Raw genomic sequence first — 13,402 nt, 5'->3', positions numbered from 1 at the left:
TTGCAACCCTCAGTGTTGCGCCCGTACTGGACCGGGACCGGCAACAGGATCGCAACCCTCGTGTTGCTCCCGCACCTTGCTCAGCCAGTGAGCCCCGGTCTGTATGTGGGATCCGAACCCTCGGCGGGAGCACTGCCGCGCTTCCCGAGCGGCGCACTGTAGCAGTGCGCCACCGGGCCGGCCCTTGACCTTTATTCTTGTAGATAAATTGAATACTTGTTACTTCATTGTGTATGCTATTATTTATAATATAACATCAATCATTTTCATATATCATATATCTCCAAGAATAAAATACTGGAAATGGATAATTTTTTGTTAAAATGTTCATGATAAAATAGCTTTATTCTACTACAAATAGCAAACATGTTTAAGGCAACAGCTCCATATTGCCCTGTCATGGTACCCTGCTTATAATACATGAACTGTTCTATACTCTGGAACCCACAAGCTCAATATTATATCAGTGCTTATTTCTCTCAAAAATATTATTTTGCTTTAAAGATATATTCATGATATATCACCAAGACCTTAGTTAACATTTTTAAAAAGGCTACATAGTTAAAGATTCCTGATTCTTCCATGAAAATCATGAAGCTAGAACAAAGCTGCGAGCAGGTGGCCACCAGTTTCTGCTCCTTTTCCATAGCTAAGACTATGAAACCTTTGACTCTATTCTGAGAGGCCAAGCCCCCCACTCTATTCTGTGTCCACTAGGGTTCTTACCTTAACAGCAGTGACTTCTTCTTTCTTTTAGCACACACAGGTGAGGCAACTCTCTGAAAGACCAGAGAGTCTCAACAGTTCTCCAATTTCTGAGGACTGGGCTGCTTAAGGGATGCTGGAAGCCCAAATTGAATTCTGCCTCATCTGTTTAAATTCTTTGACTGCATAATGAAGCCTATACGGTATACATGCCGTTTATATCCTCATCCTCACATATTTTGGTTTAAAACTATCGTGGTATTTTCATTGGCCTAGTATTGCTTTGCACGTCTTTCCCTTTTTCTCATTTGCTGGATTCTCCATTCTTTAGTTTTCCACTCACTATCTCAGCCTTCCACTCTCATCAGTTGGTTATTCTGATAATATACCACACTTAAAAAGATGGTTGACAGCCTCTATGTTGGTGGTCCTGATTCTCATTATTCAAGTTTTTAATTTAAACTTCTTCAACATTCTTGGCAACTTGCTCTATTGTGTCTCTGGTATATTATTAAAACCAAAGGTATCCCTGACTGTGACTATTACTGCGTTCAAACTCTGGTCCATTTGTAACTGATCTACGAAATGAAGGGAGCCTGACTCAGGCCCATATTTTTAACGCTAGTATATCTTTTTAACGTAATAACATCCCAAAACTTGAAAAGTAGACCTTGTCCCTCTTTAGCAATTGCATTGTTTCCTAGATGCTTTTGGTTCCGATTTAATAAATTAAAAGCAAATACAACTTTCATTTCCAGAATTCCTTCGTGCTATACAACAAAACATAAACAGATTGTTGTGCCCTGTTGAAACCCTCTCTTGCATTCGAAAACAATAAGATGCATTTCTTGTTTTTCAGTCCTTTTATAGAGCAACTGGCTTTGCTCCCCCAGCTTCATTGCCTTAAAGACTTCAATCACCTCCTGACACAAGGAGTTCTTTCATCTCAAATAAGAAGCTTTTTGTTTTCATTTTTGTCTTCCTTTTGTTTCAATTCTAAAGAATCCTGCCAGGTTCAATGACAGCAAGTCTGGGATTACAAATTACTGCTGAGTCCAAGGGTTTCAAGTGCCTTTAGAACCTACTTCTACACCGGTGTTCCTGAGAAAACGCTGCAGTAGAAATCGACAAGGGCCACTTGACAGCTGTGGGACCAACCCACCTGCGTTTTATCTGAACACACCCATTTCCATTCCAGGCAGACAGACGTTCTCTTACCTTCCTCGCACCTTTATGTCTGAGATCGCGTAGAAGTAGCGCGCCAAGTGCAGCTCATCGACGAATATCTCCCCAACGGCTGGTCTCAACAGCCTTATCCTCAGGTCTGTGACTGTAAAGAAATCTCTGAGTTTCTTGGTCGTGTCCAGCTGTCCGTAGAGCGAAGCCATATTGCGCAGCCGAGGTCCCGCGAAAAACGCGAACCTGTCCTTGATTTCAAAGTGGATGATTTTGCTGTTGGTCGTGTACCCCGTGGAGTACTCTTCTGTGCAAATGATCTCGAGGACCGTGTGCTGGGATAAGTCCCTCACGGACTTGGGGTCCATGTGGAACGCGTCCAAGCAGTCCGTGGCGTAGTACTGATAGGGCTGCCACGTGCGCCCGTAATCCAGAGACTTCTCCAGGATCATCTGGTCCGGGCGCCCCGACTCGAAGGTAATGACTATGTTGTCTGTGAGCTCGATGGTTTTGCTCCAAGACAGAGTGATGTTAACCTGGAGAGGCTTGGGGTACTCCTTCCAAGTGGCGGACTGCCAAAACGTCGAGGGGTGTCTTCCTTCAAAATCGAACATCAGCTCGGGGGGGTGCGCCAGCTCGGGGGTGCTCGCGTCGCACTCGTTATTGCACATGTAGGGGTTGCCCTGAGGAAGAAGAAAACAGGCTGCGTCAAAGCACTGGCGCCACATAAGGCCTGCCCTAGGTGTGGCCGAGCCAGAGAGGCTAGGAAAGAAAAAGAAAACCTGTTTTCAGTGATCATTTGTATTGGACCTAACTGAATTTTCCTTAATACCTTAAAAAAAAAAAAAAAAAAAAAAAAAAAAAAAAGAAAAGAAAAAGAAAAATTCATATGGTAATTTTCCTGTCTTGTTTCCTTCCACGGGCTTTAAGAAATGAAAACAGTTTATTTATCCCATATGCGTTAGACCCATCATGTGGTCACAGAAGGACAAAGACACCGAGCAACTGTCTAACAGCTCAGTACCTCCGCTTCCTCTTAGAAAGATGCTATAGAGAATCAAGGGAAATCCCTCTCTGCCTCAAGGACATTCCTTAAAAGCACTGTCTTTAAAATGTCATTTTTCAAGCAAAGCTTTAGAATTAGGAATGAACTGTAGATACCTGTGTCCTGTTTGGGAGACAATACCCTCATACAATGCTCAGCTTCTCTTGGCTTCGCCTCAAATCCATCATAATTAACTCGGTCCCCGCTTCATAAAGTCTGGTTTTAAAACATTTACTTTGTTCACCACAAATCATTAAAATGTGGTACACTACAGGCTCTGGGGCTTGGTCCAAACATCTGCCATCCTATTATATTAGCTAGAGATAATGGGATTGCTCAGGAAAGTGTGTTCCAAGTTAGCAGGACGAGAAAACCCACTACTGCATTAGGAGGGTGGCCCACATCAAAGCACAGCCACTTGATGTGTTTGCTGCTCTGTGCCAGCCCATAGGTGGCTCTCTGTGGATGTCAGTTATTGTTAATATTCTCCCTCTAACAAAGGCTACTTCCTTCACAGCCCACTCAAACAAGAAGCTGGAAATAAATCTCCTTGGTATATCACAAGTTATAACACTGCTTACGCTACACTAAATGGCTGCTCTCAGCTTTCATCAGCAGAGTCTATGGTAAATGACTGGTTCCCAGATTTTTGTTTATTTGGGTTTTAAGAAAACAAATACTATCATTTGGAGTCAACTGTTCAAGTACTTCTCTCTTATCCTGTTGTAGGTAATTATAAGCATTGAATGGGTGACATTGTCCTTAGGCTTTCTCTCTTGTAACTATAATTATATATATATATATATATATATTTTTTTTTTTCTTTTTCATGAACTATGAGGATGCATGACCTAGGTCTCAAATAAAGAATTTATGTTTTAGAAATTGACACTCAGTTACTAGCTGATGTCTGTGAAATATAAGATGAACATTGGAGAATTGCTTTGGCCTCCCTAGAGGCAACTTTTCCTACCTCCTACCTCGTCAGCTCTTCCACTCTCTTTCCCATTAATGCAACTGAATCCTAAAGCTGGCAACAGGTTTGGGGGACTCAAGTATAATTGAGATGGGGCAGGAGAAAGGAGAGAAGGTAATTATTTGAAGAACAGAACTGTTTTAAAAATATACTCAAAGAATCAGTGATAATGGAAATGTTTCTGTACTTATCTCAAGAATTTCAGTTCCCTATTCCTGATCCCAGCGTCTGTGGCACTATTTATAGTATCCCCTTCAAAATGAGCCAAGGGGGGAAAATAAGTTTCTGTTCTAGGTGGAATAAATCACCAAATTTATTATTATTTAAACTCTCTTAAGCATACCAGAGAGCCAAATTCAAAGCTCTGCAAACTGGCAAAGGCTTTTTATGGAGGGCTATAAATATTGTGGAATCTGTCAGGATTTATAAATTCTAAATATATGTAAATGTGCATTTTACTGGGAGGGGTCAGATTTGCACAAATCACACCTTCATTTGAAATTTACTGAGAAAATATGGTCACTTCAAAATCTGTCAGCATGAAGCCATCTGCACAGTCATTAACTTGGATGCTACCACCTTCTTGACAAAAGCATCTTTGACTGGGGTCAGAGGTAGGGAAACAAAGGGAATCAACTCTGTGGAATACTCCAGAGTGAGTTATCAGACATTTGTATAAAGTCGTGTTGAGAGACAGCATTTGTTCACAGAGCTTTTCAGATGAGGACAGTGTGCTGGGACCACTGGAGGAGGCATATCAGACTGATTCTGGGGATGAGTCAATACTAACAAACCTGTCTTAAAGATGTGAATGAAGAAAGCTGTCCAAAAGGGATTCATTCCTACATTCAATAAAAGGTGTTGGCAATAACCACCATTCAGTTAGCAAACATGCATCAGGCACTTTATGTACATTATCCTGGGTGATCCTTTTCATTCCTACCTTAAGGAAGAGGAAATTTGAGGCATAGAGAAGTTTTAAGTAACTTGCCCAAGGTCACATAACAAAGAGAACAAGAGGCAGAACCAGAACTGCTCCTCCTATCCTTGCCTGGCCTGTTCAGTTCCCAAGTCAATGGAGTTCCCTGTGTTGTAACCCTGCTTAGAAACAGGGTTGACTGGTAGAAAGGAAATGTCTAAGAACAAATGAGTTTGGGAAACACAGACTAAGATCTTCTTTCCTTGGAGAGCCCTAATGAACATTACCATACATCTGAGATACCTTGAAATTAAGAACCTTGCTTAGCTTTACATAATACCTAGTTTCATAAACTTATTTGATCATGGAGCCCCTTTTTGGTTTAGTAACCCCTACTTATATTCTACAGAAGTAGTGTCCTAGAGGGCATCCTGTCCTGGAGGGCATCCTTTGAGATTCTCTGCCTTGTATGACTCTTAAAATTGTAAGCATGTGGTGATCAAACAGACAGCACAACTCAGTTTTAGCCCTTTAATGAAGGCATGGCCACAGAAAGCACTGGGCCTTTGCTTTTGTTCTGCAGGAGCACCCTTCCACTGGTGCTCAGCGGGACAGACAGCTCAGGGTAAATGCCCATATTTATATCAAGTTTTTCACTGATTTGCACAGATCTGGTGCTTTAGACACCCAAAAAATGAGAGAAAATTTTCATGCATTCAACAATTGTTTATTGATTGCCTACTATATTACTATATTTAAGGCACTTGGCTTAGCTCTCAAGATATAGCAGTAAACAAGCAATTAAAAATAAATAAATAAATAAATAAATAAAAGATATAGCAGTAAACAAATCCAAGTCCTTGCTTTCTGTGGCCCTTCCATCCTAGCTGGGGGAGATGCACTAAACAAACAAACATATAATGTTTTACAATGTTAACTGATGATAACTTCCATAGAGAAAAAGCCAGTTAAAGGAGGGGATGGCTTTGGGAGGATAGTGATTATAATTTTATATTGGGAAGGTCAATGAAGGTCTCCCCAATATTGTGACATTTGAGCAGATTAAGAACAATTCCGAATTTACACTGGAGATGATCAGAGAAGGTTGACCAGAATGACAGTTTCATCCTTTATCTGACTCTAGTCTTAGTGATATTTTCAGCAGCACAATAATTTATTGAAGTTGATGGATAAACAAATCATTTCAAATGAGACTGCACCAAATGACTGTAGATACAAAAAAAAAAAAAATCAATTTGACTGCTCTTATTTCATAGCACTCATGCTTTTTAGGAGATTAATGATTTGATGGCCATTAACATAATTTACTCAGAGACAAGGACATTAAGAGAAAATTAGCAGAGGAAAGCAAAAAAAAAAGGGGGGAGGGGAGATTTCATTTTCATCCCTGTATCTTAGGTGAGAAAGGAAGAAGAAAAAAAGAAAGCCTCAGAAGCTGAAAATCTTACCATTCCCAAAAGAGAAAGCTGGAGAAGAGATTATATGCTAAAATATTTAGTGTAAATATTTCACATGGTGTGATCTGTAATACTGTTATTACAGAGAATTATCAATATGAAAACAATCCCTGTTAAAAGGATTAGATTAATTAAATTTTCAACTACTTCAACCCCACCCTAATCCTCTTTAATAGCATCAACAATGAAATTTATACAAGAAAAAGCAACTTTCCCCTACTTATGAAAACAAAGAACACTTCTGACTGCTAAATGTAACAGATTCAGGCATTAGCAAGGTAAGTAATTATTTTGTGGCCAGCAGGCAGCCTTAAATAGATCTTAATTTAAATCCTAAAGCAACAGATCCATAGCTGATTGTCTATGGACAAAGCAGAACATATTTATGACTATGCTGATAATATTTATATTACTAAGAGATTCCTGAATAATTAAACAGATATTGCTGCTAAATATTTTTATAACAATTAGAAGAAGATTGTGATGTTTAATTTCATTTAAAAAATGTTAATATTTTACCTCTGGGAAAATTGAAGTTAGTTACTAATTAGCAATTTGTAGCCAATAAGGAATGCTGTTATTCTTCCTTAATGTGCTTTCAGAATTTAGAGGGATAAATAAAATCTGAGACATGCTTTTACTGTTTCTATTGATGGAAGTGTCTTTCTTCTGGCAAGTGACTCTGATATAAACATCCTTTCACCTAAGATCTCCTAGGCCCTTCAGAATTAAAAAAAAAAAAAAAAAAAGTCCTACATAAGGTGTACTGATATAACACTTGGGGTTGCTATCATTTGACCTTACCCTTCCAAGCTTTACCTATTGGCAAACTATCGGGAATGACAGTTGGAAATGAAAGGAATTCTCATGGAAGATTTGCTACTGAACTGTAAGTTACATGCCAAGCAGGCATGTACTTACAAGTGGTTGTAAGAAGCATTTGGATTAACACTTAAACCGATCGTGAAAAACAGTGCCTTACACCCATTTGCATCTGGCTCACTCTTGCTTGTTTTATTGATAAGTGATAGTCAAAAAAGACACAATGGCAAGAGGCAGAATTCTGGGATGGTATTCCCAAACTGTTCTTGTTATGATTCTGAAATACATGCCATTAGGGCTTGGCCAATGCAAAGCCTTTAAAAGGGTGCAAAAATTGGTGGCACAGTCAATTACTCATTCCTCAGAGAGACAAAACATGATCACCATGATTACACTGCCAGGCTGGGGCACTGTCTTGGGCAGATGGCTTTCTTTCTTCCTTCACTCCATCTCCCTGGGAGCCAACCAAGCAGAACAGTTTCTGGGAGGCTGGTGATTGACTCCTTTATATCAGAGGTATAATTTTTGCTGGAGGAATTCCTACTCCCAGTCTTTTCTTGGGACTTCCTGGCCACCCCTCCTTGCCCCAAGTCCTTCTGCTGCCAGATTTTTGCTTGTCTATAACATGGAAGGCCCCCACTTCATGACCTTTCTGAAACACTCAGGCTACTCTGAGTCTGAGAGCTGATGTTCAAGTCATGCTGAGGTGCCCTCTTCATGTCTTATAGCTTTGTTACTAGTAATGGAGAGAAGAAGAGAGAAGTCAGAACCAGATGCAAGTACAATATGAAATAGTGGACAGCTCTTCTAGAAGTATGAAAGAGAAATATCAGCACAGTACAGACATATTGGCCCCCATGACCACAGCTATACAGAAAGACTGTGTATCCTCGGACAGGAAAGGGCCACAAAGCAGCTTGTTTTTGAATTACCCGCTGGGCCTTAGGACGCCAAGGGCAGTGATCTCTGCAAATGGCCGTGCAGTCTCATTTTGTAACCTGCTTTGTGAATTTGTATGTTGGGTCCCAATGTGGGGTACACGTTTGGTAACAATAAAGCCCGAATACTATGGGATTATCCCAACATTAGATACTCCAAAACTGCCCCTTAGGACGCCAAAGGCAGTGATCTCTGCAAATGGCCGTGCAGTCTCATTTTGTAACCTGCTTTGTGAATTGGTATGTTGGGTCCCAATGTGGGGTACACATTTGGTAACAATAAAGCCCGAATACTATGGGATTATCCCAACATTAGATACTCCAAAACTGCTGTGACAGAAGTACCTATGTATTTGTCAGAGCATGTGTCCCAAATTTTAGTCTGTAAAATATGGCCATCCTAAGAGGCTTAGTACAGGATAAAGAGTTTTGTTTTTGTAACTCTGGAGTTGAAAGCTGACTGCCCTGTTGTGTAATGGAAGCCGTTGTTCATCACAGACTCCTCCCCGGCATGGACACAGGCTTAAGGCCTGATTGAAATTGTCACTTGTTTCAATCTGCTCCCTGGCAATACTAACACCTTGTGGACTTTTTAACTCAGGAATAAAGACAGGAGGGCTTAACCTTTCTGCAGTAAGAATACTGGAAGCCACATCACAGATTATGGTCCATAACAGACACCCGTGTAAATCCCCACAGAGGATGATGGTTAGGATTTTCAAACTGGTGAAGGCCGCAGAGGTCAAGAAAACCAAGTTTCTAAGAAGGAGCCAAATACATTCTCAAGCCACAAGCCACAAAAATTGATTCCTATATAGCAATCTAAATCACTACCTTGCACGTACTGTAGAAGAAATAAACATTAACAGAATCAGGTGGGGCTGAAAGTGAATATCTACAGAACAGCACTGTACTAAGGGGGCATTATTGTAAGTAGTAAGGAAATTGCTTTTTAAAAATTATTTTCTTAAAAATCACTTACAAGTGATTATACAGTATTTTGCTGTATAAATAGTCTTAAAATAGGTCAGAATACAAATACTAAAATGTTAATAACAAAACTGAAATGGGCTGTCAGCATCTAAGATAAAGCAACTTGAGAGAAAGCAGGGGAATTAAAATATCATTGAGGTGGAAATATTCCGAGTCCTGATACCATCAGGCATCATGGGAGTTAGTTTGAGCATTTTGAGTCTTGACCTGATGCTCAAAAACAGGTTCCTTCTTCTCTCACGTGAGAAAGAAAGTCCAAGACCTGCTTGAGTCCATTTGCTGAAGGCCACTGGTTTTGAGAGAGTCTGGAAGACCCAAAAGCATCCTCTGCTCAAGTGATCACTTGATCATGAGAGGCAGGAAGAGAACTTCCTAATGTGGCACTCCCCCACAATGATGACATCCTGATTTCTCATACTCCTTATTTCTTTTAAACTCCTCTTTTCCAAATTCATTAGCTGTTATTGGATACCAATCAACACCAATGTTAAAAACATCGTGAAGAACACAGAAATAATATGTTTGCAATTTAGTGTGGAGATTAGATATATACAGGGAATAATCACGTGTTTCTCAGATGTGTTACTCATGCTCCTAAAGAGAGTATTGTGTGTCCTTGAGGGTAAGTAGAGTCACAAACAACACAGTGCAACTTTCTAGAGTGTCCATTTTATTCTGTTGTACATAGTTAAATGTAATTTTATATTAAAAAAACAGACAGACATTTTATAGAGTAAGATGTAAAAAGAATTTGCAAGCGTTTTTTGGAAAAAAAAACGCAAAGGTATTTCATGTTTGGGGTAGATTTGGAGGTATGTTTTAAAACCCGCTGAACAAGAGTATGGAGGAAGAGGAGTCTGGAAGCCTTGGTAATAATTTATTCCATTCCATAACCCTCCTGCATGTGATTTCATCCAAACCACCTTGAACTGGTTGCAATAAAACTAGTCTTTTCAAGACTGAGAACTGAGAGTTTAACCATCCCAGCATCAAATTCCTAGTAGAGGGAAAATATTGGCTGTACTCCACCCGATGGCAATCTGGATGATGTTTGCCATACTTGGGACTTCCAGGTAGAAGACAGCACTTGGAACACTAACATTTTTTAGAAATGTCATTTATTCTTGTGGTAACAGAATCCAGTGTGCATTGGAGTCACCTGGGGCATAATTACAACATTGATTCTGAGGACCCAGCCTCAGAAGTCTAATTCTCTGGCTCTGAGGATGGACACAGGAACAGCTACTTTTAAATAAGTACTCCCAACCTGGGCATTAGGGAAACATATTAACATCATCTTTATTTTGGTGGTTTTCCTGAAGAAGTGCCCTTTTTTTTTGATCTCCAGAGTCGAAGAAGGCTTTCTTGAACCCAAAAGAGTACTTCGTTCATAAGTACTCTGATCATTTACTCATTTATTCATTCATTCATTCAGTAAATATTATTTAATGTCTGTATATGTCAGACACTGTGCTGTATACTGGGTGTAGTGTGGTAAATAAAACAACTCAGTCCCTATTTAAATTAAGCTTACAGTTTAGTTGGAAAGGCAGACTCTAAAGAAGTAAACAATTATATAATTATAAATGAAGATAAATATGGTGAAGAGAAACAATGTAGCTCTACGAAAGAAAATAATAGTGAGGAGACTTTAATTAGGTGGTAGGGGAAGGACTTTTTTAGGAGGTAACATTTAAATTGAGACCCAAAAAGTGAGAAAGAATAAAGAGTCTAGAGGCTGGGAGGGACTAGAGTCTGGGAGCAAGATCGTTCTAGGGAAAGGGAATAACAAATGCCAGCTCCCACACTGGACTAGAACTTGGGGTTTTACAGGAACTGACAGAGAGTGATTGATCCTGCATCATGAGCTAGAGGGTGAGCAGATGGGATGAACTGAGGGAAGCAGGTGGAGACGTGATCATGCACGAGCCTGAAGACCGGATAAGGACTCTGGCTGTTACTCTACGTGGAATGGAAAGCACTGGGTGGGTTTCCAGGGGGAGGCCTGCCATGATCTCATTTACATTTTTGATGTTCTTTCTGTCTTCTGTGCTGATAACGGACCATAAGGGGTAGGGAGCAGAAACAGAGCAATCAGGAGGTGGCTTACTAGTCTCGAGTGAGACATGATGATGGCTTGACCGAGGATGAAAGGAGTGGAAGTGGAAAGAAATAAATGGATTGAAAGTATATTTTAAAAGGAGAATCAATGGAGCTTTATACATCTGCTTAATATTCACGGCAGGATTAGATATGAGGTAGAGATGAAGACCAGGAAGTGGTAAAGAGCAGTTCTTTAGGTTTCTGATTCGTCCAAGTAGTTGTTTGGTGATACTTATTACTCAGATGTGGAAGACCATGCTTAGAATGTGGGGAGAGCAAGAGTTCAAGGTTGGAAATGTTAAATTTGATATTCTGGGGAGACATACAATAGAGTAAAGCTTATGTAGTGCTTACAATGTATGTGACACTGCATTAAATTCTTTAGCCATATTAATACACTTAATCTTTATAGCAACACCAGGTAGATACTATTATTTGCCTTGTTTTACAGATAAGGCGATTGAAGTACGAATTGTTTGAATAACTTGCTCAGAATCACACAGCTAGTAATCTCAGAGTCAGGACACAAGTGCAGGCAAATCAGTCAACAGAGTCAATGTTGTCAACCTCTCTGCTGTACTGCCCCTCTAGACACTGAGACTTTCAGGTTACTATGGGTTTGGACCTCTAAGGAAGGGTCAGGCAGGAGATGATAAATTTACGAAACATTAGCTTACAAAGATTTCACTTTTATTTGAAAACGAGAATGAATGAGCATACTGGGGGGAAAAGTGTAGGGATAAAGAAGCAAAGACCTAGGACTGTGCCCATGTTAGCTCATACAGGTAGCCAATACTCAATGTATACTAGACCCAAGGATGTTACCACTACCTGGAACACCAGCTGTTAAGTAGGTGTGTATCTCATTTGTAAATAAAGCAGACTTGAGTGGGAGGATGCTAGATCATATTAGAGGTTAAAATAAGGGAAAATGTTGACTTTAATAATGTATACTAGACCCAAGGATGTTACCACTACCTGGAACACCAGCTGTTAAGTAGGTGTGTATCTCATTTGTAAATAAAGCAGATTTGAGTGGGAGGATGCTAGATCATATTAGAGGTTAAAATAAGGGAAAATGTTGACTTTAATAAAGCAAAAATGTTTTACTTTGGTTTTGAGAGAAGATAAGCTGTTCAGTAGACTACTCCCTCATGATAAGAAAGAGTGTAAATAAATACCTGCTATGGGGAAACAAAGGGCTTTCAGAGATAAAAGATAAGTTGTCTTCAAATGTTGTATCAATTTTTTGGATTACTGTATTTAAGGCTATGAGAGAAGGAGCAGACTCTATTTAAAAGAATTATAAGAGAATCCACATTATCAGTGAAAGTCCAATTACAGGAAAGGGGAGTAAAAGGAAGGATGGTTCCAGGAAAAGGTCAATGGGAAGGGTTAACTTAATGATGAAATCTTCATTTCCATTAGTTTTCCTAATGCTGTTTCACTATTTTTTTTTTTTTTTTTACTTTCCCACCATCTGTTCCTCTTCACTTTCCTCTGCCTGTTCTCTTTCCTATTTTAGACCCACAAAACCAAGGTTCACCTATGGTCTCATCCTTTGGCCTTTTCCCTTTTAACTCTATATGAAGTCCCTCGATGAGTTAATTCACATTTATAGCTTCAACTATCACTCATAGTTTGATGGCTCTAAAAATCTATCTTCAGCTGTAATATCCATGTGAACTTCAGATCCTTCTATTCAACTACTAATTAGACACCACATAAATGATCCACAGGAATCTCAAACTCAACATATCAAAAAGTCAACTTTTCGGGCCAACCCCATGCCGCATTCGGGAGATTGCGGCGCTGGGAGCACAGCGATGCTCCCACCGTGGGTTCAGATCCTATATGGAATGGCTGGTGTGCTCACTGGCTGAGCGCGGTGCGGGTGACACCAAGCCAAGGGTTGTGATCCCCTTACCGGTCACGAAAAAGACAAAAAAAAAAAAAAAGTCGACTTTTCCTTTTTCCCCTCCTGAATAATTCAGTCTTAAAGCTATGAGGTAGGGGAGGAGAGGGAGGAGGAAGGGAGGTTTCGGTAAGGGGCCACAATAGTCAACCACATTGTATATCAACAAAATAAAATTTAGGGCCGGTCCAGTGGCGCACTGCTACAGTGCACCGCTTGGGAGCTCGGCAGCGCTCCCGCCGAGGGTTCGGATCCCACATACAGACCGGACACTCACTGGCTGAGCGAGGTGCGGGCGCAACACCGAGGGTTGCCATCCCGTTGCCGGTCCC

General features: G+C 40.2%; 1 protein-coding gene across 1 annotated transcript in view; it reads right to left on the bottom strand.

Moving 5' to 3' along the window:
* Nucleotides 1-1,884: 1,884 nt before the first annotated feature.
* The window catches only part of NTNG1 (netrin G1), a 183,901-nt gene continuing 172,383 nt past the window's right edge, over nt 1,885-13,402 (bottom strand). Inside the window, exon 2 of the mRNA XM_008583426.1 lies at nt 1,885-2,564. Within this exon, the coding sequence (XP_008581648.1) occupies nt 1,920-2,564 (645 nt within the window). The 3' untranslated portion in view covers nt 1,885-1,919. The remainder of the gene's footprint in view (nt 2,565-13,402) is intronic.

Source organism: Galeopterus variegatus, unplaced genomic scaffold, assembly GCF_000696425.1.
Source record: "Galeopterus variegatus unplaced genomic scaffold, G_variegatus-3.0.2 Scaffold2910, whole genome shotgun sequence".
In the NCBI taxonomy this organism is placed as follows: Eukaryota; Metazoa; Chordata; class Mammalia; order Dermoptera; family Cynocephalidae; genus Galeopterus; species Galeopterus variegatus.
This window is presented reverse-complemented; position numbering and strand designations above follow the sequence as displayed.